Source organism: Doryrhamphus excisus, chromosome 2, assembly GCF_030265055.1.
Source record: "Doryrhamphus excisus isolate RoL2022-K1 chromosome 2, RoL_Dexc_1.0, whole genome shotgun sequence".
NCBI classification, from domain to species: domain Eukaryota; kingdom Metazoa; phylum Chordata; class Actinopteri; order Syngnathiformes; family Syngnathidae; genus Doryrhamphus; species Doryrhamphus excisus.
The window spans coordinates 6673029-6700883 of record NC_080467.1 but is presented as its reverse complement, the minus strand read 5'-3'; the positions used below and the strand labels follow the sequence as shown (position 1 = coordinate 6700883).

Below are 27855 nucleotides of genomic sequence, written 5' to 3'. Positions count from 1 at the left end.
TCTTGTGTCCGGATAAAGAACATCATTGAATAAATTTGCCATGGTGATTTTTTACGATGAAAGCTATATCTGCTCAACCTGATGCAGTATAAATATGAATACATTGCAGGTTGCAGATGCTTACTAAAAACAAAACCACAACATTGTCATTTTCCTTCATTAACAAATCTAAAGTAAACGTAGTTTTGAATGTTATTAAGACATGTTATCAATGTTAACAATATACCACGGGGACAACCATAATGAGCACGTGTTTAACACATACGCTCTGATTGGATAACCGAGGTCACTTGACCGGAAAAGAAAATGGTGATCGCCTTGTGACCACAGACCGACAATTCGTTTTTGTCGCCACAAGTCCGCCATCTTGTGCAGCACAAGCTTGTCCGTTTGCGACTTTCGACGTTTTTACTGATAGTTTCTGAAATTTTGGACGCGATAATGTATTAAAACGCCCTACTGTGCGGCTGTTAACAACCTATATATGCCTATACACTGCTGCCAAGCTGTGCTACACAAGATGGCGGCGTGGGCACTGAAGCACTGCGCGGCGGCGACACCGAGTTCTGTGTGTTTTTTTTAATATATATTTTATTACAAGCTTAATTACAAAACTCACCGAGTTCTGTGTGTTGTGTCCGGTTGTGAGCTTTCTACGTCGTTCTACTTCTGTGCTGTTGACAGGTGAGTACGCTAATCTTTTTAACAACTCTGGTTCTTCTGTTTTGCTCACGCATGAACTCGAGAAACACATTTGTGTGGACTTAGCACTATTTCCAAGCCAAACTATGCTAACTTTATGCTGCAATACGAACGACTGTACTGTACGTCTTTTAAAACAGCGTATTGTTAAATAAACGCCATGAAAAGTGACCACTATTATCCGTGTAAAGACACAATTGAGTGGCTGATGATGCAGCTCCTGCGTTGGGTTGGTATTTTCGGTGACAGTTATCTGTAGCTTTTTCACGCGCTCCCATTTGTGTTGTTCGTTAAGCATCCACTAGAGGGTGTGAAAGTTGATTTTCCTGGTTACAGGCATCCTGTATTTTCCAGGACATTGCCTACTCGGCAGCTGGGAAAATCCCAAACATTTGGAATAATATCCTATGTTTCGTCTTAGTGGCTTACTGTAGACGTCTATTAGGGAAGCCTGCATTTTTATTGTAACATCACATCATAGCGTAGGTTAGTCTTCATTAACTGAAATTCTCAATACTAAATAGTGTGTATAATAATATTTACTATTTTATATTATGGCTTCTCACCAAGTGTGTCCAAATCTCTGCTGTTTGGCGTAAATATATATCAAATACATTTAGAAATGAACTGTATTTGTTTACATTGTGGCGATTGGGCGGTAAATAATTGGCATGGAGTCTGTTAGAGTCTTTACTTTCATTTGTGAAAGGATGGTAATGGTAATGGTTTTATTTCATTTGAACATGCATCAGATTACAATTGAGTGCATCACATAATCAGTTCACAGTTCCACATGTCCAAAAGGAGTAGGAAGAAGTAAAGCTTATTAAATCCTACCCCTCCATCTGGTACTTTTACAATCAGTAACTGTTACATTTGTTCACTTCCTGCTTTCCATAATACAGTTTAAATTTTTTTTATATAATGTACCTCATACCAAAGTACGAGATGATATGACCATACATATAGTGATATATATATAGCACATCATGACTGGTTCAAGACTATTCATCCTTGTATTTAGCAAACATCAACTGCTTGTATTGTTTCTTGAATTGGCTCATCGTTGTGCATTGTTTGAGGTCCTTACTCAATCCATTCCATAGTTTGATTCCACATACTGAAATGCTATGGCTTTTTAACGTAGTCCTAGCATATAAGTGTTTCAAATGTAGTTCTTCCCTGAGATCATATTTCTCCTCTCTTGTAGAGAAGTATTGGATGACATTTTTTGCTAATTGGTTATTTTTAGCCTTATGCATTATTTTAAGATGAACTATGTCAGCAAGTTGAAGTATTTGTGATTTTAGAAATAAGGAGTTAATATGTTCTCTGTAGGCGGCATTATGAATTATCCTTACTGACCTTTTTTGCAGTACATTTAGCGAGTGAAGATTGCTTTTATAGTTATTACCCCATATTTCCACACAATAAGTAAGATATGGTAGAACCAGAGAGCAATAAAGAGTGTGGAGTGATTTCTGATTGAGAACAAATTTTGCTTTGTTCAATACTGAAATATTTCTTGCCACCTTATGTTGTATATTTGTAATATGAGGTTTCCAGCTCATATTTGACCTCATCACCTCATCCACGCGATGGAAAAGAAATCCTCACATCAGAGCCGACGCAAAGCACAGTGTTAGACACAGTATGGACCCCCAGACACCGTACAGTACATAATGAAATGGAGCAGGTACATGTTCCCTCATAAAACACAACCCATAATGTTGGCAGGCAACAGCAATGTAAAAGGGGGCATGTCATGTGATGCTATTGCTATGGTTCTTGGATATTCTGTATATTTTACCGTTATGCTAAATGTGGTGAGTTTGTGTTCAATGTGGTATTGTGTTTTTGAAAGGAAACCTGGGGGAGAAAAAGCAAGCCGACACCCGCACTGGGAATGGTCTCTCCCACTATTCTGCAAGCCTCCCCTGAATGAGTCATCCAGCCGGCTCCTCATTGGACAGGACCATGCCGTCCGCAGGGATTGCCTTGCAGCAGCAGCAGCAACGGCGGCAGCAGCAACAGCAGCAGCAGCGTGGCCTTGCTTCCATTCACAGAAACATTGGTATGCCAGCCCGCTATTTCATTCACACCCAGGACTAAATATTGCATGGCTTCTAGCCCCCCCTTCCCTGTGCTCTTTGTCTTCTCGCTGTTCAATTGGCAGCAGGGAGCAGCCCATTGTTTTGTCTGAGGACAGAAGGCAGACAGACGTGCTGTTTTCTTTTTCTTTTTTTTTTTCCTCCTTTCTATATTTGCCAGGCAGGGGGAAAACATGTTGGGAGGGAGACTGCAGTGCGAAATCCGCAGCGGTGCGAGCGAGAGCGGAAGCTGCTTATGAATGAGCGTCAGTCGCTGTCGTTGCTGGACTTCATGCCGCTGAGGACATTTTTTACATGAATGGTGTGTGCGGCTGCACGCTTTCTTCCTGCTACCACGGCGACCGAGATGCTTCATCATCATCAACACCATCACCGCCGGCGCCGCTGTTAAGGAGACTGGTGGGCTTCCTTCATCGTTCTTTTGTGTTTCTTATTTTCTTCACTGACTCGACCGACTGAGAAAGATGCCGCTTTATTTGGCTTGTATCGCCTCCATCGGTGGACCCGCACAGCCTGCTGCGTAGCGGCTCCAGCGTCTTGTTCTGATGATGCTGGTCTTTTTAAAAAGCAACAAATGTGTTCAAACATGGGAACACGTCTACACACGTAATCCACAAATTAATGCGCAAGTTAGGCTAAAGTTTATTATCTTGTTTCATTGCTTCCTCTAAGGTTGATTTTAATTCAGATTGAATTCAGTTTTTGTTCAATTTTTATTTATTCATTTAAAAAAATGAAATTGAACAAATATATGAGTATTTTAGCATCATTTGACTCACCCGACCTCGCACTGCTTCTCATCAAGAATTATACAGCATCCGTTTTTACAAACTGATTGCTACCAGTGTGATCTGCAAGCCCCCCCCCCCCCTCAACAGGAAGTGATTTGCAGCGTTCAGCAAGCCTTTTGTTGAGAAGGTTTTCTCACATCAGTGAGTCATGCTCCTGCTCTGAGCCTGGCAGCAGGCAGACGGACACAGGGACAGGCGGAGCGTTGCTCCTCGTTGGAACCTTCCTTGTTTTTGGAGGCTAGAAATCATCGTCATCATCATCATCATTGTAAGCAGCAGCAGCAGCATCAGCATCGCCGCTGGAAACCACAACAACACCAGCAGCCTCTTAGCTCCATCCTCTTCCTCGTTTCCATGGATTTCCTCTATATTTGTCTCGGCGGCCAACGGCATTGAAGCTCTGGATTTTATCAATCGGAATCTGAACCTCCAACCGAGAGACGTCTCTGGCCTGCGATTGCTACAAGGCGTTTGCCGCCACCACCACCACCACGGCGACCACAAGCCCCATGGCCGCTGCTGCCATGTTGCAGGAGAAGGTAATCGTCTGGGCGCAGCCACGTCTGCCAGCACATCGGTGAAAGAGGCGTGTGCGGTGCGTGTCGAGAAGAGCAGAGGGAGAGAGGGTATGCTTCACCGTACCAAATACAACCGCTTCAGGAACGAATCGGTGACGTCCGTCGATGATCTCGTCCACGGCCTGTCCATGAACCCCAAGGTCTCGGGTGCACCCCAGCCTGCCGCCGAGACATCCTACACGCCCCCGACCGACGTCCCGCCGTCGTCCGCCCCCAGTGCACCCGCCAGCCACAGCTCCGACCACCCGGACGATGGAGGCACCCCACTGTGCACCCTCATCAACAAGGTGACCAGCTTGAAGTTCAGCAACTCGGGGAGCCTGCTGGGCATCAAGGGCCTGCCCTCGGCTGTAAAGGACCTGGCGGTGGCCAAGCTTCAAGGGGGCGGGGGTTTGGGCTCGGGTTGCTCCAGCAGTTTGCCGACTGCGGCGGGCTCCGGCTCTCTGTGCGGCTCGCAGCTGGAGCCTTCTGCCAGCATGAGCAAAAAGAGCAGGCTGGACGAGTTGCAACCCAGCGGGGAGGACTGGATGTCCGCAGGAGGTGGAGGACCGGTGAGCAAAGCCTTCAGAGGGTGGCTGCACTCCAGCGAGAAGGTCTCTGGGCCGGGAGTGACATACATAGTCAAGGTAGGAATCCTCGTTGCTCAACAGCCATGCTTCTGTGGTGCATATAGCGTATGTGCTGCTGTGGGCTGGAGCCTATCCCAGCTGATTTAGGCCAAAAAGTAGAAGGTAGCAAGATGCACGGCACCAATCTGGCGAGCTAACAACATGCTTTATTTTATCTGTGAATGGTGTGGCTGTTTTGTGCATGTGAAGCCACTGTGTTGTGCCTTTGTAACCATGACGACGTCCTTATTCCCTCATGAGTGTATTAGCTCAGATGATGGGGGGGTTAGAAAAGGAAGCCTCTTTTCACACAGAACTGGCTTTCATTCACCTGTGCCTTTTATACAGAATTTATGCTGAAATGTAGCCTTGGGGGCGGCACGGCGGTCTGGTGGTTAGCGCGCAGACCTCACATCTAGGAGACCAGGGTTCAATTCCACCCTGTGTGGAGTTTGCATGTTCTCCCTGTGCATGCGTGGGTTTTCTCCGGGTACTCCGGTTTCCTCCCACATTCCAAAAACATGCTAGGTTAATTGGCCACTCCAAATTGTCCATAGGTATGAATGTGAGTGTGAATGGTTGTTTGCCTATATGTGCCCTGTGATTGGCTGGCGGCCAGTCCAGGGTGTACCCCGCCTCTCGCCCGAAGACAGCTGGGATAGGCTCCAGCACCCCCGCGACCCTCGTGAGGAAAAGCGGTAGAAAATGAATGAATGAAATGAATGTAGCCTTGGGTGCTGCCATGGTGCTGTCCTTACCCACGGCCTTGGTTATGGCTCTGGTTTTACCGCTACAACAACGTCTCTGGTCTGTGTTGGTGACCTTCATTCCGCTACTCAAATGCCAGCGTTTACAGGCGGCGTGTGACTCTATCCCACATTTGTGCCATCGTACATCAGTTTAAGCCAGCACAGTCGGCGCTCCGCTGTGAATGTCATCCTCTCCCGGCGGTGAGTCACCGGCAGGAGTGACGATGCTGAGCCGCGGTTCTCTGAAGTCAATGGAGAAATGTTCATTTTACACAGAAGTAGCGGCTTTGTCTTCCTTCTATACATGCTGCATGCACCATGGGTAAAGCATGTCACCTGACACACAGAGCGTCTGTGTGCAGTGTTCCATGACTACATTAGGGCCAGCCCATGACTCTGGGACAACCAACCCCCCCGCATTCGGCCGTTCAATGTCGCTTCTAATTAGCGTCACATGGTCACCCATCATGCACCATTACACCAAATGGACATTGATTTCATCCAAAAGTTGTGTGCATCAATGAATCCCTTTTATGACGCTATGATGGTTATGGTTTTATTCTGGTTGGTTTAAATGGAAAAATGACCAACTCCTGTTAATATTATATAACCCTCACCCCATATACAGGAGGTGAAAGGTCAGCATTTGGGTGGCGTTATTTGTTTGCTCTATGGAGGTCAGTGGAAGGCTGGAACACCATGAGAATGCTATGATCATTCATTCATTCACCAATATACATATTTATCACTGTGGTTAGGGATGCTGGATGCTGCCGATACCGATCCCTACAACCCGTACCGATTCCGATACCGATCACAATGATGCAATGGAAATGTAGGTTTCTTTGTTTCTCTCTTACTGAATGAAAATAACCAACATTTGTTTCCATGGCTTATTTCCAGCCAAACAAAACCAATGTGTTTTGATCTGCGTTTTAAAGCAAGTATCGGTACCGATATCAGTGGAAAAACAGCACAGTATTGATCGCTGTCCGATCGATCGGAGCACCCCTACTGTGTGGTCAAGGTCAAGGTAAACGTTAGTCTCATCAGGCATAGTAACGCTGCAGAATTCAATATACCGTTCTGTTTATGTCTGGTTTTGCACCAACGTCTCCACTTGGAGGTTTTTTTTCACCAAAGTGGAAAGACCTGAGGAGCCTTGGAGGGAGGGTGGAAGTGTTGCTGTTGGTTTTCTCGCTACTGTCATGGACGAAACATTAAAAAGTAAACATGAACTTTCTCTCGTTTCTTTCCAGTATCTGGGTTGCATTGAAGTGCTGCGATCAATGAGATCTTTAGATTTCACCACACGATCACAAGTAACAAGGTGAGTTGTTGTCTCTTCACCCCCCCCCCCCCCCCCCCCCAAAAAAAAACCTAAATAGATCATATTTGTGTGCTATCTCCACATTTTCTACCTGAACCCCCCCGGTGAATCCCATATAATACGTATTTCTTTGTCCAAAGCATTGAACGATGCGTCGACAGTAACCTGCTGAGTGCTGCGTTTACGTTCTGCTCCATGTGTGTTGAGCTAGCTAGGCCGTGCCCTGGTCAACTCTTTGTGTATCTCTCGTCTAGTGCTGGTAGAGCATTTGGATGTCCGTCTCGAAGCCCACCCTGGCGGTCACTTCTCATCACCGCCAGCTGACTGCACCGTACAATGTCTTTAATCATGTAATCATCGTGTAGCGCCGCTCGCTTTAAATAGACACCAAACTATGAATGGGGGGGCTTTTACCGTAGTCACTCTTCTACCATGCTGTGTTTTCTTCCTGTGGGCATGGTCGCTAACAGGTCCGTCGCGAACAGGTCCGTCGCTAACAGGTCTGTCGCTAACAGGTCTGTCGCTAACAGGTCTGTCGCTAACAGGTCCGTCGCTAACAGATTTGTTGTAACAGGTCCGTCGCTAACAGGTCCGTCGCTAACAGGTCCATCGCTAACAGGTCCGTCACTAACAGGTCCAAACATGTTTGTTAGCGACGTTGTTGTTGTAATGTTTGTTGTAACAGGTCTGTCGCTAACAGGTCTGTCGTAACAGGTCTGCCGCTGTAGCCCCGGACCCGTCTCCTGATATCACCACAATCCCCTTCCACTTCATTTCAAAGCCATCAGACCAAACGTGTCCTGTGTTTGTCTGACCTTGTCTCCCCGTCCCTGCAGGGAGGCCATCAGCTTGGTCTGTGAGGCCGTTCCAGGGACCAAAGGAGCTCTGCGAAAGCGAAAGGTACGCAAGCGGGCAAGAAGGGAAGGCAGTGAGGAAGAGAAGGCAGGGTGTGGAAGGCAAAGCAAGGGGAATGGGAGGTAGTTAGAGGAGGGGGGGGGATATGCAAATGAATGTTGGCCATAGCAGGAAAAAAAGGCAACAGTATTACATATTCATTCAGAGTCTATTTATAGCATGGATCCTGCACTGTCTTCCTCTCATGCTCCTTTTGCTGGAAGATCGGGGATAACACATTCAGATAACGAGAGCAGAGAAACGGTTGTTTGTGTGTGCGTGTGCGTGTGCGTGCGTGTGCGGGGGCGTTGCTCAAGCAGCCCACGATGCATTCACGGCACCCGGCCGCTCGGTGACTCATCAGCGTGCACAGTGTCTGGTTATGAGGCATCCACCCTGCACTCCCCCCGGTGCTCGGTGAAATGTCAGCGTGTACAAAAAAATAACACCAGTTGCTGCAGCCAACATGGAAGCTCCTGTTATTTGGGCTTCTGTCACCAGAATTTAGCACGGATAATTTTATACCTCCTTTTTAATTCATTGAAATGTGTGACATTTGACTCAGTCGTAGCTAATGCATTCTATGTTTGGTGAGCTAATGCTAATGCTAGTCGAGCACCTTTCATCTGGATTCATTGTGTGCGACAGCCGCCCTCCAAGGCTCTATCCAGCATCCTGGGGAAGAGCAATCTGCAGTTTGCCGGCATGTCCATCAACCTGAACATCTCCACCAGTAGCCTCAACCTGATGAGCCCCGACTGCAAACAGGTAGGCCTTGTCCAAAACCACCGGTGCTAGCTTAACCCGTTCAGGCACCCAACCAGTGGACGCTCCACTTTAATCATAAATACAATATTTAACACATTGGAGTGCCAGGCAGTACTTGACTTGACCACTTTACGTTTCAATTACAATGAAAAAAGTCATTATTTACTATTTAAAGCAAAGAAAATAATATACAGCAAATATTTACTGTGTATATTACTATAATAAAGTACTACTAGCTTTAGCCAGCAAGGCAGGTAGCGGCATTAGCACTTGGTGTAATGCATCATTCCACCAGAAAATGGCGCCAAAGTATCATAAGTCATCAAGAACTCACTCATGTCATAATATAACAGGAGTATCTGCAGTTCAGGTGTTTTTTTAATGAAGGTTAACTATATAGTAAATATTGTAATATGTCTATATATTTATGGTTCTACTCTGCAGATCATAGCCAATCATCATATGCAGTCCATCTCCTTTGCATCGGGTGGAGACCCTGTAAGTGTTCAATCCTCAACATGTATTTTTGCGGTGTCTCGAGATTGTCATGTGCCTTTTTATTACAGGACACAACGGACTATGTCGCTTATGTGGCAAAGGACCCTGTAAACCGAAGAGGTATGAATGCCCATTTGTTTTGCCACTCTGCATCGATACTCGTTATATTTCTGGGGGTGTCCTCAGCATGCCACATCTTGGAGTGCTCAGACGGGCTGGCCCAGGATGTCATCAGCACCATCGGCCAGGCTTTCGACCTGCGCTTCCAGCAGTACCTGCAGTGCCCGTCGAGCAAGCCGTCCTCCACGCACGACAGGTGAGCGCTTCAGTCAGTCGTCAGGGTGCCGCTGGGTGCCGTGGTGCATTCAGCTGTTCACGCAAGCTCTTGCTCAGGGTGTTCAACGTGGAGGACTTGCCATGGACGGAGGAGGAGGAGGAGTCCGCAGAGCATCCTTACTACAACAACATTCCCGGGAAGATGCCGCCCCCTGGAGGTTTCATCGACGCCCGGCTGACCAATCAGAGCACAGCGTCAGATGGAAGCCAGGTACAGACGGGCGCAGGCTCTGTGGATCAGAACTATTACCAAGGCCGGCACTGTGGAGACAGCTGGACAGAGGAGAGGAAGTCTGCCTTTGGGCAACAAGGTATGGAACAGGGACCTTGGGGAGGGGAGAAGGGGGTCATTTGCACCCTGTGGCTGATTTCTCATAACAATTTTTCTGATTTCTCTTAACAAGTAAACAAAAAAACTACAGCAAAAATGGGGAAACAACGTCTGTAATTTTCTAGTTGTCTCATGAGGGGAAGTGACATTTAACGAGAATAAATTTCCAGTGACAAGACCGTACCTGTTCTCCAGGATCCTTGGACATCAACAGCGAGAGCAAAGGTCCTGCACCAAAGCCAGGAGAGATGCCCACATATATGAACACCCAGCAGATTGACGCACAGGTGCTGGCGGCGCTCCAGGCCGAGTCGGAACAAGTCACCAAGGGCATGGCGGCCGCCGCCAGGGAGAGCCCGCACATGGACCTGTTTGACATGAGTAAGTCTTCAACTCTGACTTTAGTGTGTGTCCTTGTCCCTGTTTAGCAGCCATCTTTATTCCAATAGAGCTTGTCAAGGGGCCGTGACCCCTGACCTGATTAGACTGATATACGTGAGTCGTGTACAGCTTCTGCAGTGTGGCTATGCTGGTTCTCAGAAAAAACACATATAGCCAATATCCCTGCAAGTAAAGTAAACCTGTACTGCTGTATAGGCTGTACACTGACTACTCTAAGCACAGTCCTCTCCAAAAGGATTGGAACCCATGCCGTTGTAGACTGGAAAGGTTTGGGTTTGACACCAAAAGATGAAGATGAAGGTGCCTTTTATTGCGACGTTTTATGGCCTGATGAGACAAAGATGAACCTTGACCAAAGTGATGGAACGGATCTGCTCATGATTCCAAACATACAAGCTCATCTGTGGAACATGGTGGCGCCGATGTTATGGCTTCTTCCGGGGAGGCGCTCATTCATCTTCATGGATGATGTAACCCACCAAAATGGTAATGGTTTTATTTCATTTGAACATGCATCAGATTGCAATTGAATGCATCACATAATCAGTTCACAGTTCCACATGTCCAAAAGGAGTAGGAAGAAGCAAAGCTTATTAAATCCGACCCCTCCATCTGGTACTTTTACAATCAGTAACTGTTACATTTGTTCACTTCCTGCTTTCCTAATATAGTTTAAGTTTTTTTTTTTTTTGCTTCAATGAACTCAAGTTTGAAGAAGGATGCATCCAAACTGCAGAAAACAAACAAAAGGAGTTCCTCAGGGCAAGAAGTGGAAGGCCTTAGACCAGCCCAGGGACATGCCGGACTTAAAGCCCATAGAGCAGGGGTCTCAAACACGCGGCCTGCGGGCCAAATGTGGCCCACCGGACACTAGTTTGAGGCCCCCGCCTTGATATGAAAGTTTAATGTTAGTGCGTCTCGCGCAAGTTTGATATGGATGCTGTATGGTATCATGTACCCAGATAAAAATATTACGTTTGATTAATGTTCATGTTAAAGGTTAAATAACTGTTAATACTGTTAATTTTAATCTGAAAAAAATTATATAACAACTAACCAACTATATATGGTTTCTTAAGTTTTTATTATTTGCCGTTTTATTATTATTATTATTATTATTATATTTACTTATTACTGATTGATTAATTTTCTTTATTCTTGATTTATTTATTTTTCATTTTATTTTGTGTAGAAAAATAAGATATTTGACAACAGTGGAATGTTTTATCAGAGCTTTTCCTATAGAAAATCGGAACCAAAGCAAAGTTTATTCATTTTTCCGTTTTTTGTTGTTTTTTTGGAAAACCTGATGCGGCCCAGTCCCACCCAGACCCTAGCTCCAGTGGCCCCCAGGTAAATTGAGTTTGAGACCCTTGCCTTAGAGTGTGAATTTTACCAACTCAAGGGTGAAAGGAAGGAAGAACGCAAACGCCGGCGATGTCAGTGGGTCGCAGGCCTGATGCACCAAAACGTTACGCCCTTGAAGTCTGGCTCTTCCAATGCTTTGCACCAAACAGATGGAAACACTTGGAAATAGAAGCTGGAATGTTGCCGTCTTTCCTCATGTCCACCTTTTGGCCTCAAACCAAACCTTTCCAGTCTCCACTGGCCTCACTCCAGTCCTCTCGGAAGGGGCTGTGTCCAGTTTCTTATCTTTTGATTTCCTACTGAAATCTTTGGAGATGAATCCTTCTTGATGAATCCTTCCATCGCCTTCGAGCAGAACCCTTTGAGGACGCCATCCAGTCCCAAGCCCCGTCGCAGGTGTCCGCTCTGCACAAGGCGGCGTCCGTGGACAACTCCAGCCCCCTCCTGGCTCGCTCCATAGCCTTCCGAGCACAGGAAGAGCTGGAGGGCCAGCCGTGGTACCGCGGAAAAATGAGCCGCCATGACGCCGAAAAACTGCTGCGAGACGACGGAGACTTCCTGGTGCGCAAGAGCACCACCAACCCGGGCTCATACGTGCTGACCGGCATGCACAAGGGACTTGCCAAACACCTCCTCCTGGTGGACCCCGAGGGCACGGTGAGAGTCCGGTTCACGGTTCCTCCCAAAGTCAATCAGTCAGTCAGTGATGCTGTTTATTTTCTATGAAGGTGCGGACAAAAGATCACGTGTTTGACAGCATCGGCCACCTTATTGGCCATCACCGTGACAACAAGCTGCCAATCGTATCGGCTGGGAGTGAACTGTGTCTCTTGCAGCCTGTCGTATGGAAACAGTGACGCCCGCAAAGCCTGATGGGGAATCGTCCCTCCCACCGTCTCTCAAACTCGAAGAAGAAGCGTGAGGGAAGCTGCTAAAAAAAAAAGCGGTTACTATTCCGCGGGAAAATAAATATTTATGATAGAAGTGTTATTTTGTTGTGACCACTGAAATGCTATATTTTTGAGAAGACATAGGACACGCCATATCTTGATTTGGTGTTTGAAAAGATGACGTTCTTCTAGTTTAGACGAACCTCGGAGAGCTGTGTGAAGCAGAGTATTTTAGATGACAAATTAGACCTTTTCCTCTGTCAAGCACAACCGCATTTCTACTGAAAACATGGAAGCCGCCCCCCACCCCCCCCAAAACACATGTCCTTCATGGTGCTGTGGGCGGCGTCAAAGGAGTATTAGGGCCACACTGCAAAGACTAAACGGTACAATTATGAGAATAAAGTTGGCCTATTAAGAAGTCACATTATTATTATGATTATTATTATTAGTCGCTCTTTTCCTATGATGTTCCACCTTTTTACTACAATTAATATGATGGTTTTTGGCCTTGTTTTCATCTTTACTGCCAAACTACTTCAAAAACAGTATAGTCACCACTTTATTCTGATTGGATTACAAACATGTTGCTTCTCATAATCATCATCACTACTAAACTGCTGCCTATTCTATTTAACTGAGGAGATATTGTCTACTACTACTACTACTACTACTACAAGTTAACTCTGGTAGTAAGATAAGTAAGTTTTTATTCAAATACTTTTTATTGTATTACTACTTTAATTACAACGTTATTTGTAAAGAAAACAAAAATGATGCATCATCACATTTATTCTTTTCTTTTTTCCTGATTAAATAATTATTATTTTTTTATTTTTGCAATATATGACTTTTTTTTTCTTGTATGCATTTAAGTTAACGCTGGTAGTATTAAAAGTGTTTATTCAAATACTTTTTATTGTATTACTACTTTAATTACAACTTTATTCTAAAGAAAACAAAAATGATGCATCATCACATTTATTCATTTTTTTTCCTGATAATTTTTTTTTTTTAATTTTTTTTAATTTTTGCAAAATATGACTTTTTTTCTTGTATGCATTTGTCTTCCTGCAACATTTTATTCTGCAGTTTATTCTTGGCATTTATTCTGACTAGTGTTATTATTATTATTATTATTATTATTATTGATTCCTTCAGTATGGCCCCAATACTCCCTTGTAGGCTGCTTCAATGGGTTGCATGATTTGTCTCCAAGTCAAACTGTCGTTAAGTCTTTATTTGGAGGGGCGCTTGTTTGTGCTGACACTTACTACTTAAATATTGACCCTTTTAACACAATCCCGTGCGGGTTGTTGCCTCCAGGTGTTTGACGGGTGTTTGGTCCAGCACATGTTTTTGTAAGGTGATAGGATCTGAGTGACCACAACAGCACAATCACCAAAGCGGAGCAAGATTTCCCTTCTATAGGTGTCAGCACAGAGATGTTCCTCATCCCTCGCTGGTAGCAAAGGAGATGCTCTCTTGGCTTCATGCGGCTTACCTGAATTAGACGGGTCCCATTTCTCTTCAATGTGCTCATCCGTCAGAACCAAACAGAAAGGAAGGGGGGGCTTGACTTTCAGTTGCAGTTGAACCAAAATCAGCATGCGTTCGATGGGTTTAACCAGACCGATGCAATGTAATATAAATATGAAATATAAACCGTGCCTGTATTTTGCTGCAAGGGGGGGTGTACAGTCCATGTTTGACAGCAAGTGTCATTCTACAAGTGTCACATTAGTGTCCCACATACATTCCACTGGGAACCATGCGGTCCATGGGGATTTTAGCATTCCACTCTGGACATTTTCTGATATTATTCATGAGGATGAATTGGCAGAGTAGAAATCAAATTGTCAGAAAATGTGGTCCTTTTTTGTTTTCAACGTATTCACATGAATTCTTAGAAAAATCACATTTAGCTATTTTGCAATGCTATACCAGAATATTTGCTTTAACTAAGACAAGGAACATCCTTTTTGGAAATAGTTGGAACAAAGACGTGAGGAAGTCCCCGCTCCTCTCCGCCAAGGCGGCTTTCCTGGGTTTTGTTGATGAAAATGTGCCTTTCCTTTGTAAAAAAAAAAAAAAAAAAAACTATGGATGTTTTTCATTCTTCCAAGTGCAATAGGTGATGTTCATGATGGTGATGATGAGCATGCCTGTTCTCCACTTGTGGAGATCCTTGTGTTTCTTGGCCCTGCTGCGTGTTGCTGCTCGATTACCACCCCACCCCCCTCCCCCTCCTCCTCCTTCTTCTTCTTCTTCTTAATGTATACATGTAGTGTCAACGTCATCTCTCTTTCCACACATATACAACATTATCACATAGAATCAGTCAAGAAGTTACTATTTTAGGAACAAGGCGCAGCCAGAGAGGGTAGTTGGGGTTTAACATTCTTCTGTATGACTGTTGGCAATAAAAACGTCAGTGTGTAGAAATTCCTTGTTTATTGTTGTAGTTTGATTCCCGCTCTACATCATTCTCAGGCTGTTTCTAACATGCCTTTTATTTTTGGCAGACTGCAACTAAGAGGTGAAGTTTATTTTGAAGAGGGAAAAGGAAGTACGTCACCGGGACGAATGGCGACCTCTACTGATCACATGAGGTAACAACTTGCACATGCAACTGTTAAAAAGCAGCCATGCTATTATTACACTCACTCGGCTACACAAGTTTACACGGATGACCACCAGGTGGCGCCAGAACACCGCAGACGTCACCAACCTTAGAATGTGGAACCTCCCATTGGGGTATGGTGGGACAAGCTGGTTCGGGAGTGGTCGCGTTGTCGTTTATCATACAGAATTAGTGCATAAGGAGTAATAATAAATAATGTGATTGTCTCAAACAATCTAATAAACATTTCAGGCTGGATTCGCACTGCAGGACCACCCTAATCTGCCTTGGGGGGTGAACAAATGGTGGCTGTTGTGTTTCCGTTTAACGTTTAATCTTGGTGTCCTTTAACTTGCACCTCGGGATAAATAGAGTTGGAATTGAATTGTAGTCCATGGGATGGGTGTCCAATCCTGACCACATGGGTCGTATATAGATCCCCAACCCAGGTCGGGCAAGCACACCAGACCCCAACCTGTCCTCAAGAAGGGGGCCATCCTATCCCGTCGTAAAAGTCTTGGTCTGAAGTCAGGCCATCCGGGCCTCGCTCTGGGCAAACCCCTCAGCATCAGTGCCACTGGGTCCTGCAACCACAGACACCTTCCCTGCCAGTCCAGAGTCCGCCTCCTTCTCCGACCCCGCCTGTCTGCAGCTCTGCTGGTTTTGGTTGTTCTGACTGCTAAAGGACTTGCTTCTGCTGCGACTGGGCTCCAGACACTGCCTGTTCCCGCTCCCCGGCGCCGACACCTCGCCCCGGTAGCAAAGGCAACACACCAACCCCAGGAAGGCCCTCCTCATCTCCCGACTGGCAAGCGTGTATATGACAGGATTCATGGCCGAGTTGAGAACCGCCACCGCGATGAACCAGTCGGCCTTGTAGAGGATGGGGCACCGCCGGCGCTGCTCGCACGCCACATCCACCAGTAGCAGCACAAAGATGGGCGTCCAGCAGGCTATGAAGACGCCCACCACGATGATGACGGTTCGCAGCAGGGACATTGCGTGCTCCGAGTTGCTGTGCTTGCTAACCTTGCGGCTGCTGGACTTGACCAGGACGTAGATGCGTGTGTAGAGGACCGACATGGCCAGGAGCAGGACCATGAAGATGGTGATGCAGAAGGCCACATACGTCTTGGAGTACAAGGGGAGGACGGTGGAGCAGTCGGGGAGGTTGTCCAGGCAGTTCCATCCCAGGATGGGCAACACTCCGAAAGAGACTGCGATCAACCAGCAGGTGCCGATGAGCAGGAAGACCCTGTAGTTCTTGCTGGCATCGTAGGGCCTCATCTTGATCATGGTCAGGTGCCGCTCAATGGCGATGGCCAGGAGGCTGAAGATGGAGGCACCCAACGCTACAAACATGCTGCCCTCTCGAACAAACCACAAAATGGGCGACAAGTGGAGGGTCCTCTCGCCAGACAGCAGCAGGTTCACCAGGTAGGCCGCCCCTGCCAACATATCGCACAGCGCCAGGTTCCCGATGAAGAAGTACATGCGGTTATGGAAGCGGTGGTTTCTCCAAATGGCCACCAATACCGTGAGGTTCTCCAGGACGATGAAGGCACACGCCACCAGGAAGAGGAGTGTTTTTATTTCCAGCCTTCCTGTGCTGGTGCCCACGGTGGGGCGGTGATCCAGCTTGCCCGTGTAGTTATAGTGCAGGTGTATCTGAGGATCTATCATTTTGGACTAGGTCAAAGGAGCCAGCAGGGGGGTCCGCGGGCTGGTCCTCTGTGGGGAGGGCATGCTCGTGAGGTCATTTCGTTCTTTGCCAAATGCATGCAGCCGACTTTGATGATAAATGGTGGACTTACCAGGATGTGCTTTGGGGGTCCAATCGACGTTTCAAACTAAAATCCCAGTCAGTCATGTCACTGGTTTAGTTTTAGCTGCATTCCTCCCAGTGAACGTCCTCCGAGACCGCTTCCCCGATTCCCTCCTGTTCTGCACAGCACAGACCATCATCATCTTTTTCTTTTTTCCACCCTTCTCCAAACTCCTCCAAAGAGTTGACGTCGCTGGGCTGGAAGTCACACCCCTTCTTCCTCCTCCTCCTCCTCCTCCTCCTCCGCCTCCTTCCTCTCCCCTTTCAAGCCAGCCTCTTTGCGGCATTGATCCCGCATGCAAATCTCTTCATACGACATATTGTTTTCATGCACAGCATATGTGAGTATGCCGGGATACTTTTACCGCAAAGGGAATTCCAAAGCAGCTGAAAAATGAATTATAGTCATCATAAATTAGCCCCCGCCCACCCGTTCGTTCATCTATTCATCAACCATGCAGTCACTGTATTAATGGTTGATAGCATTCTAGCATAATGTTTATCTATCATCCCTCATTCATTATTCAACCATCCTTCCATACGTTCATCCATGCTCTCATTCATCTGCTGTATGTCTTCATTATTCATTATTACCTGTCATCCACCCATCTGTCCACCCTACCATGCCATGTTATCATCCATCCATCTGTCCACCCTACCATGCCATGTTATCATCCATCCATCTGTCCACCCTACCATGCCATGTTATCATCCACCCATCTGTCCACCCTACCATGCCATGTTATCATCCATCCATCTGTTCACTCTACCATGCCATGTTATCATCCGTCTACCCTACCATGCCATGGTATCATCCATCCGTCCACCCTACCATACCATGTTATCCATCCATCCGTCCACCCTACCATACCATGTTATCCATCCATCTGTCCACCCCACCGTGTCATGTTTTCATCCATCCATCTGTCCACCCTACCGTGTCTTGTTATCATCCATCCATCTGTCCACCCTACCGTGTCTTATCATCCATCCATCTGTCCACCCTACAGTGTCTTGTTATCATCCATCCATCTGTCCACCCTACAGTGTCTTGTTATCATCCATCCATCTGTCCACCCTACCGTGTCTTGTTATCATCCATCCATCTGTCCACCCTACCGTGTCTTGTTATCATCCATCCGTCCACCCTACCATGCCATGTTATCATCCATCCGTCCACCCTACCATGCCATGTTATCATCCATCCGTCCACCCTACCATGCCATGTTAACATCCATCCGTCCACCCTACCATGCCATGTTATCATCCATCCGTCCACCCTACCATGCCATGTTATCATCCATCCATCCGTCCACCCTACCATGCCATGTTATCATCCATCCATCCGTCCACCCTACCATGCCATGTTATCATCCATCCATCCGTCCACCCTACCATGCCATGTTATCATCCATCCATCCGTCCACCCTACCATGCCATGGTATCATCCATCCATCCGTCCACTCTACCATGCCATGTTATCATCCATTTGTCCATCATTAGCTATTATTCACAGCCAACCTTCCACCCGTCAATCATGACCGATAGTCATCATCCATCATCTACTATGAGGCACCATCATCAGAATGTGTCCTTCATCCATGCATGACGAGAACGTCAAGCCATTGATCCACCAGCCTCTCTCCTCCATCGTATCCATAGCTACACTAAAGTGAGCAGTATTACTGGCTGGACACGCGGACAGAGGAATTGATGGATCAACATGATGGATCAACATGATGGATCAACATGATGGATCAACATGATGGATCAACATGATGGATCAACATGATGGATCAACATGATGGATCAACATGATGGATCAACATGATGGACCAACATGATGGACCAACATGATGGACCAACATGATGGACCAACATGATGGACCAACATGATGGACCAACATCAACCTCTGCTCTTTGGGACACTTTCTCCTTTTGCAGACACGTACGCCTCCATGATTGGTGCTGTGGTTCCTGCACAGAGACACTCCTCTTCTCACTCATCTAACTCCTGATGCTGAGAGAGAGAGGGGGGGGGGGGGGGGGCATTATGAATTGCGGTGGAGGTGAACTCACCCTTTGTTGTGGTCCTCGTGGCCTGACCTCATGTCCAGGAAGGATGGGCTGGACCACACGCAGGAGGCTAAGAGTAGGAGGATGAATAGGCATCATCATCATCATCACCATAATAACAACACGGGCTGCTGTTGTGGCCGTACTCCGACTGAAAGTCAACTCTTCATCCCGTATGTCACTTCCTGTCCACACGCCCGGAGGCCATTTATTGAAACATGATTTATTTATGTTTTCTTGCGTTGTATCTACTATATGAGTGTAAAGGTGACTATAGGGGTGCTATGTCGTGTCTAGAGGGCTCCAATAATGGTAATAATAGTATTTCAAAAGTCTGAAACTGGTTTTCTATATACTGCTTACTGATATTGAATCCTACTTGTGAAATTAGCTTATGGTGGTCGGGATTACTGTATTTACATAATTCAGGCAAATAAATAATTTTGGTTGTGTCTGGAACCAATGAAACGTGATAAACGAGGGACTACTGAACCCCAGTTTATGCTAATAGACAAGTTGATTGGCACATACTGTATTGCTGCATTTGACCTTGTGAATTATACCTCAAAAGTGTTGTACTGTAACATCGTCTAGACTCATTTTTACATTTTTCATAGTTAGTAATCAGTGCCGTGTCGGTGATCCAAGACCAAACTTTACCGGAATGTGGGGCTTTAAAACAAAAAAACCCAAACGGTTCTGCTTTAAGGCTAATGGAGACTTTCCTGTTTCTCAAAATGTGCATATTAGCTTTATGCTAATTGTTCCGAAATCTGTGAATCCTGAAATATCATTTATTTTTCATCTGCTGTATATGAACTGAGTTTCATTTTGAATGAGCAAAGAGACTCAAGAAAGAATGCAGTCCAACGTCTGCTTTGCATTCATGTGCTATTTTAAAGTTGGAAGCGCTTCAGTGAAAAAAAAAACGACTTGCAGAGTGTGCACAATACTCTGGATGTGGACTGACTGCTCCGTCATGGCTGATTTTCCCATGGAGGGGCCAACGTGCTGTTCCTCCATCTTCCATACTGAGATCTTTGGTTCTGTAGCATACTTTGCTGAGACCCTCGGGAAGATAAGCGGCATAGAAAATGGATGGATGGATTGTTTTTTGGGGGCGGTGGCATACCGTATATAAGCAACTAGGTTGGGCCCCCAAATGATGAAATACACACCCCAGGTTCTGTAAGTAACACAACAACGAAACCCTGCAACTCAGAACGCCGTAGCCACATTAGCCACGTATACATGGACCCAAATATTCCAATTCCATTCAAGTTATTTGCTCAAACGGAAAGAATGTAACCTTTGTATACACCTCATTCCGAAAGAAAAGTCCCAATCCGAATGAATATATAATGGGATTCAAAAGGGTGGAATATTCCTTTCCCCAATCCGATTGAGGTATCTTGTACCCGCTCAATCGGAAAGTTGTCAGACTGCGTTCTTCTTCGTGGTGTTTTTCTTCTTCTGTTGTTTATTGGCGGTTGGCAAGCAGCTTTCGTGTGCATTAGCGCCATCTGTGGAACAGAATCTAAACCCTTCTATACGCCATTCACAAGTCCAGTTTTATTAAAAAAGAAAATACATATCTATATAAAACATGTGCAGAGCTTAATTATAAAATATTAGCAAGACTTTATCTTTTCCTGTTCCCGGGTGTGTTCTTTCAGCGAATGCTGAGATATGATGTAACACGCAGCTCGAGACGTTCTTCGATTTAAAAAAAAAATGGCGGCGAGCAATCGGCACTGGACTGCTGCGGAAAGTTTGTTTTTCATTCAAACTAAATTTCAAGACTGGACGAAGGAAAAACTGGCAATACGGAGTTATTCCGACAAGTGAAAGAAAAACTGGAGGAAGTCGGTATCACGTGATGTTGGTGTTTACGTTTTACTGCGCATGCCCCATTGACTATTCTGGTTGATTATAGCGGCGCATGTAGACACGCGATTGGAATATTCCATTCCATGTATACCATTGCTTTCGGAAAGGTCATTCGGAAAGGTAATTGTTGTGATTTTAAGCTAGTCAAGTCAAGTTTATTTCTATCCTCCAAGGGCTTCACTGGAGCAACAATCAACAATCCATGACAACATTCCCTCATCTTAGCCCCCCAACCGGGCAAGGAAAAACTCAAAGCCCCATTTGGGGAAAAAAGTGAAACCTTGGGAAGGGAGTACGTGCGGGGGGGGATGAGCAGGCTGCAATGGATGTTGAGGGGGCTACATATGCCACATGATAGAATAATTCATATGAAAAGTAAATAGAGATAACAATATTCCAGTTGGTAGATGATGTTAGTTAGTTAGTTAGTTAGTTAGTTAGTTAGTTAGTTAAATGTACGTCTTGAGTCGGGACTTAAACATTTCTACTGAGGAAGCAGTAGTCCATCCAGCTGTTTTCTATGCTGCTTATCCCCAGTGGGGTCACGGGGCAATGCTGGAGCCTATCCCAGTCAATCACAAGGCACATACTGTATCGACAAACAGTCAGTCATAGAAAACTAGTATTTGTTTTTCCAAAAATGTTGCCATAATTTGATTTACGTAAATAATGAAATGCTTACAATGAATGAGTGCATCAGGCTAGCAGTATTTTCACTACCATGTGCAAACAAAGAAGAAGAGAGCTGATCCCGTAGCAGTGAAAGCCGCTATAAAGGACGCTTTGAGTCACTTTGAGCGCCAGTCTTACCCTAACATTAGCAAAGCCGCAAGATGACGGCCTTGGTTCTCAATGGAAGTCTGCCATTTCTAGTTTAGTACGATGTTCTGAACGTCTTAACGGTTACTTATCTAGCCGTCTGAATGTTTCCCCAAAACAAAGGCCGCATGTTTCCACGTTGTCTGCGCCAACGGTGGATGGTTCCACTGCGGTTATTAACCCACAGGAATCTTTGTGCGCTCCAACAAACATCTGCGGCCTGGCCACGCGCCATTAGCATTGTTACGCCACCACCAGTGAACGTCGTTTCCTGCCGGTTGCACCGACAACATCAGGGAAGCGATCAGATTTGAGGCTAGGACCAAATGTGGGATTACGCATGGAAAAATCTCCGGGCTTTTTCAGCAGAAATCCATCCATGTGATGCGAGCATGTGCCTCTACATAAGCCGTGGTCTGGGACTGAAAGTCGTAATGTGGTTACGTGTATTCATAGACCACTGGAGAAGAAGAGGAGCATGGGTGGGGACGGGGGAACGGGGGGGACCACCCTCACGAAAGTACTCCTCTGTTTGGCATCTTCCACGGCAATTAGAGCCTGCACCGTCGCTGTCTCTGGCTCGGATTCCCAGCAACGCTAACGCCATGTGATGTCAACCCCCCTCATTACGAGCGCTAGGCCAACACACAAGCCGCTTTTGCCTCGTTGTGGCCACGACCTCACAGCTGGGAAAACCATTCCGGACTTTTCCACTGCTCAGCTGCAGCCAGAAACCTGATACGGCGGAGCTTTGTTAGAACCAGAAGGATAACTCTTAGCCAAAGCCGAACTCGTGTTAGCATGCGGCACATTTTGGACATCGTCAGACATGACACGCAAGAGGTGGGGAATGTTGGGGCAAAACTTAAAACTCAAACAAGGTTTTGTGTTTTTGTCGGCTGTCAAATGATTGTTAATCCGATTAATCCCAATTCTGAAATGACTGAAAAGGAATTCCAATGCGGAGTACCGTTGGAATTGTACTGCTGTTCATGTGTTCAGCTCAAAAATACTTTTTAGTAGAGCGGCAGACTCTGAGTGACTGGGGGGAGGTCGCTGGGCATGCGTTAATTACACAAAAAACTGGAATGCTGTTGCTAGCATGCTAACACCTGATAGTCTTAAGTGCATATGTAAGCTAATACCTGAGAAAAAGCATAAAATGCTAATGTTAGCATGCTAGCACCTAGCTAGATCGTATAAGTGTCTATGAATATTAACATGCTAACGTTAGCAGGCAAGCAAAGTTAATGCTAATTATGCTTATGCTAAAGCAATGATAATTATTAGCGTGCTAACACCCCAAATGTAAACACTGTAAGTTTATACCTTAGCAAAAAAGCTAACATGCGCATGTTTTCATCCTAGAAATCGAACAGCATAACAGCGCTTAGTCTTTGTGTAGGTTCTACTTGTAGTAGAGTCGAGTAGAGTACTCAGTTAGAATGCAAGTTACATATGTACTATTGTAGTGCATATGTAAGCTAATACCTGAGAAAAAGGATAAAATGCTAATGTTAGCATGCTAGCACCTAGCTAATAGTATAAGTGTCTATATATATTAATATGCTAACATTAGCAGGCTAGCAAAGCTAATGTTAATTATGCTTAAGCAATTATAATTATTAGCATGCTAACACCCCAAATGAAAACACTGTAAGTTTATACCTTAGCAAAAAAGCTAACATGCGCATGTTTTCATCCTAGCAATGCGAACAGCATAACAGCGCTTAGTCTTTGTGTAAGTTCTACTAGTAGTAGAGTAGAGTAGAGTACTTAGTTAAAGTGTAAGTTCTTGCTAGCCTGCTAACGTTAGCAGGCAAGCAAAGCTAATGTTAATTATGCTTATGCTAAAGCAATGATAATTATTAGCGTGCTAACACCCCAAATGAAAACACTGTAAGTTTATACCTTAGCAAAAAAAAGCTAACATGCGCATGTTGTCATCCTAGCAATGCGAATAGCATAACAGCGCTTAGTCTTTGTGCAAGTTCATGCATAAATTGAGCTTATTTCAACATAGCGCAATAGCTAGTAGTATAGTAGTCTAGTCATCTCAGCACAATGTGGCTAAAATGCCGATATGTACTTGTTTAAGGTTTGATATACGACAGTTAACTTATTTTTACACTTGGTGATATGAAAGAATATTTTTTACAAAATATTTTTGACTTATTAATTATACTATGAACAAGAATTAATAAAATGAACATCATAAAAATGGAATTTAATATTGCAAAGTCAGTAAAAAATCTGAAGTAAAACGTTTAAAGAAGCAACTTCCTCAAGGTTTCATGATGGCCAAGGTTTGACTCTGGAACAGATCATTTCCTGTGGGGCAAATTCCCAGGTCAAGCAGACTGTTTGTCCTGCGTATGCATAAAAAGGAGTTAATATTTGCCAATGGCAGTCACAGGAGGGCACAATATTTCGTCCCAAAGGAGAAGGAGAAGATGAGCGCATGAACACGGGAAGATTGAGGCATGATTGAACATATGCAGCAGTATGCTATGAATAATTCATATTCCCTATAAAAGCATATATATGTCTATACTGTACATACAGTATATCAATATGACATCCATAATTGATCGTAAAAAGTCACCATGAGTGGACAAGGAGAAGAAGATAAGGAGCCATAAGTACATTGTATAATGTGTTTGTCCAGTTACGCCGAGGGAGGGGGTGAAGAAGGCGGTGGGTCGCCATGTTTAACCCGTCATTAGAGTGAAAGAACTCGGGTTGGAATCCAGGAGGCAAACCCCCCACCCCCCCTGACCGTGCCTTTAATTTTACCCTTTCCATTTTGTGAGGCGGTATGTATTTGGGCGGCCTGTCCCCTCCTTGCTTTGTGGATTTGTGGCGGCGGTATTTCGGGGCACGGCGCTGGCGGCCTCTCGCATGCAACTTGGACGAGTTTGGCCCAAATGGTTACAGACATGCTTTGTTTTATGAGTGGTCACATGGTCACACGTGTACATGGGCTATGTACATACTACAATAGTACATGTGTATATGGGCTTTGTACATACTACTATAGTACATGTGTACATGGGCTATGTACATACTACTATAGTACATGTGTACATGGGCTGTGTACATACTACAATAGTACATGTGTACATGGACTATGTACGTACATAGTACATGTGTACATGGGCTATGTACATACTACATGTATGGGCTACGTACATAGTACATGTGTACATGGGCTATGTACATACTACAATAGTACATGTGTACATGGGCTATGTATATACTACATGTATGAGCTACGTACATACTACAATAGTACATGTCTACATGGGCTATGTACATATTACATGTATGGGCTACGTACATACTACAATAGTACATGTGTACATGTGTACATGCGCTATGTACATAGTACATGTGTACATGTGTACATGCGCTATGTACATAGTACATGTGTACATGTGTACATGGGCTATGTACATACTACAATAGTACATGTGTACATGGGCCATGTACATACTACAATAGTACATGTGTACATGTACTATGTAAGTACATAGTACATGTATGGGCTATGTACAGTACTACCATAGTACACATGTACATGGGCTATATAGATACTACAATAGCACACATGTATATGGGCTATGTACATAGTACATGTGTACATGGGCTATGTACATAGTACATGTGTACATGTGTACATGGGCTGTGTACATGTGTACATGGGCTGTGTACATGTGTACATGTGTACATGTGTACATGTGTACATGGGCTGTGTACACTGTACATGTGTACCTGTGTACATGGGCTGTGTACATAGTACATGTGTACCTGTGTACATGGGCTGTGTACATAGTACATGTGTACCTGTGTACATGGGCTATCAGAGCACTGCAACAAAGCAAAGCGTAGCATTGATCCCCATTAGTATGAGTTATCTTATCTCCTGGTGGAGTGCCACTGCAGACAGTTAATGTGTCCACTTATCAGCAAGCTTCAACGTGTTCTCCCTCGGACCCATTAGAGCAGGTCGTATTGACGTGCAGCGATCGCCGTCGGACGCCAGCCATCTTTGGGAGGCCCACGAAACCTGGCGGACAGGTCAAAGTTCACCTGCAGCTGTAGTATATCATAGTACAATAATAATGACATCAATAACGGGAACTGTGGGGGGAACCTGGAAGCTCGGGAAGGCGACAATTATTTTCACACCGCACTTCTGTAGACGTTCCCAAGACGTGTGGCGCTTCCATAGTTATTCATGTTTTATCCGTGCTCCGTAGCGGAAGCAACCGGAACATAATCCAATTGAAGGCGTCTTCACTTTGTGTTTGCTGCAATCAATAAAGGTGCTCTTCAGTCCGCCAGGAAATGACTACCAAGCAGTCAGGGAGCTGGAAGTGATTGTAACCTGATTCAAGATCAGGCGGGCGAGGAGGAGGTGCACGCTGACAGGGTGTTGGCTAACGTATGGCTTTCTATCCCTTTGGAGGCCGAGCACTCGAACAAAGAAACACGCATGATGCAACAGCCCCCCCCCACCCCCCCCACCGTAAGACCCCTACATTGTGAATAATTGCATGTAATAATGACTTAAGTAACACCATAGCACCAGTGGTTGTCCATGCAAATACGGAATCCACCATCTCTTGTTGCTATGCAAGGTCAGCTAAAGATGACAAAGCTTCCGTCTCTTTAAATGATATGATGAGTTCACCTTTTATAGGAAAGGTTGGTTGCAGTCTGGTGGCTCTTTCTCACAAACTGTGTACGCGTACGTACTGTGTACCTGTGTACGTACCTGCGTACGTACTGTGTACCTGTGTACAAACTGTGTACCTGCGTACATACATTGTACCTGTGTACGTACTGTGTACCTGTGTACGTACTGTGTACCTGTGTGCGTACTGTGTACCTGTGTGCGTACTGTGTACCTGTGTACGTACTGTGTGGGTACTGTGTACCTGTGTACGTACTGTGTGCGTACTGTGTACCTGTGTACGTATGTACTGTACGTACTTTCCTCATGGCGGCGTGATGCAGCCCATCCGGCTGCATCACGCCGCCATGGTGGCAGACATGATGGAATACAGCAGGCGTGGCCCGTGGTGTTGATTTACTCAACAGCAGAAAGTAACAGGCATATATTTATTTGGTTTACAAATATCTATTTTCATAGTAATATCTGTAGTTTTGGTATTTTTAAAATAAAATAATAGATATAAAAATTGGGATACAACAGTGTACATAATTGACTTTATAGCAATATGTACAGTATTGTATATATTGTATTACTATACTATGATATTTGATCTTGTATTATTTGAACAGTATATATATATATTACAGTAATCCATTGATACATCATACAGCGTACAGACGTGTGTTGTGTTCTGTGTCCTTGTGGTGCATTAGATTGGTCTATTGGTGCTCTGTTGGACGTGCCTGTTATGCCTTTGCACTGTTGCAGACTTCATGAACGCCATTGTAAACATCAGCTTTACAGATGCCATGTCTGCCCTACAGGAGGTGTGTTGTGATAGACGACGTCCATGTGACACTACTGGCATCTATTGAGGTACAGCGTCCATTTGACTCAAGTGGACGATGAATTGGGGCGTGGCGTCTATTCCGACGGGGGCGTGGTTAGAAAAATAAACCTGCTTCATTTTCTTTCTTTCAGTGGCCTGAAAGTGTGTTATTTTGGTGGTTGCTAAGCAACCCCACAGTGGCCGCCACAGCACGTCTAATTTGGTGCATGAGTGGGGGTTTTGGGGGGGGGGGGGCTGCATGTTGAAAATTCAGTGAGCTCCCATCGATGTCAGTGGGTGTCAGTTTCCGGAATGGCGACCCTCCTGAGTAGTGACTTCCTGACCCCTCCCAGGGTCCCGTCCTTGTCACTTTGTGTCCTACGTCAGGATGCTCTCATAATAATCCCTCGGTGTGTGTTTGTGTGTGTGTGTGGGGGGGGGGCATGTTATGCTTATACACATCCTCCTAGGAAGTTATGCAGAACAATGGTGCTTCAAGTTTGACACCCGTGGAGGCTCTGTTAGCTCCACGGGGAGGAGACCCTTTCTCGGCGAACTCAAACCTTTGATTGACATTAAAATGAAACAATGTGAATATGATGCCAGGCTATGCTCATAACGCTATGAGGTACGTTTAGAGTCAGGAGCAAACTTTAAGTCAAGCAAATAGCAGCACAAGCCATATAAACAGTGTTAACCTTTAGCGCCCTCAAGCGGGACAAAGGCGCATTAAACTAGAGCTTGCAGGAAAAGGGT

General features: G+C 45.3%; 2 protein-coding genes across 3 annotated transcripts; one reads left to right on the top strand and one right to left on the bottom strand.

The window, feature by feature from the left end:
* The first annotated feature begins 321 nt into the window (after positions 1-321).
* Positions 322-17442, top strand: shc3 (SHC (Src homology 2 domain containing) transforming protein 3). 2 transcript variants are annotated; one of them, XM_058064232.1, is made up of 13 exons: positions 322-684; positions 2567-2776; positions 2974-4808; positions 6799-6869; positions 7706-7769; positions 8412-8531; positions 8976-9029; positions 9098-9149; positions 9216-9345; positions 9423-9676; positions 9892-10077; positions 11822-12123; positions 12195-17442. In XM_058064232.1, the coding sequence occupies exons 3-13, from the start codon at positions 4233-4235 to the stop codon at positions 12321-12323; spliced, it is 1938 nt and encodes a 645-aa protein (XP_057920215.1). In that variant the 5' UTR covers positions 322-684; positions 2567-2776; positions 2974-4232; the 3' UTR covers positions 12324-17442. The 2 variants fall into 2 exon arrangements, with proteins under 2 accessions (XP_057920215.1, XP_057920214.1); XM_058064231.1 differs by having other exon boundaries at positions 2567-4808.
* On the bottom strand, positions 14792-16986 carry LOC131113237 (sphingosine 1-phosphate receptor 3). Its single transcript, XM_058064233.1, has 2 exons — positions 16794-16986; positions 14792-16710 (listed from the first exon to the last, which is right to left on the bottom strand). The coding sequence occupies exon 2, from the start codon at positions 16660-16662 to the stop codon at positions 15508-15510; it is 1155 nt and encodes a 384-aa protein (XP_057920216.1). The 5' UTR covers positions 16663-16710; positions 16794-16986; the 3' UTR covers positions 14792-15507.
* Positions 17443-27855: the final 10413 nt, after the last annotated feature.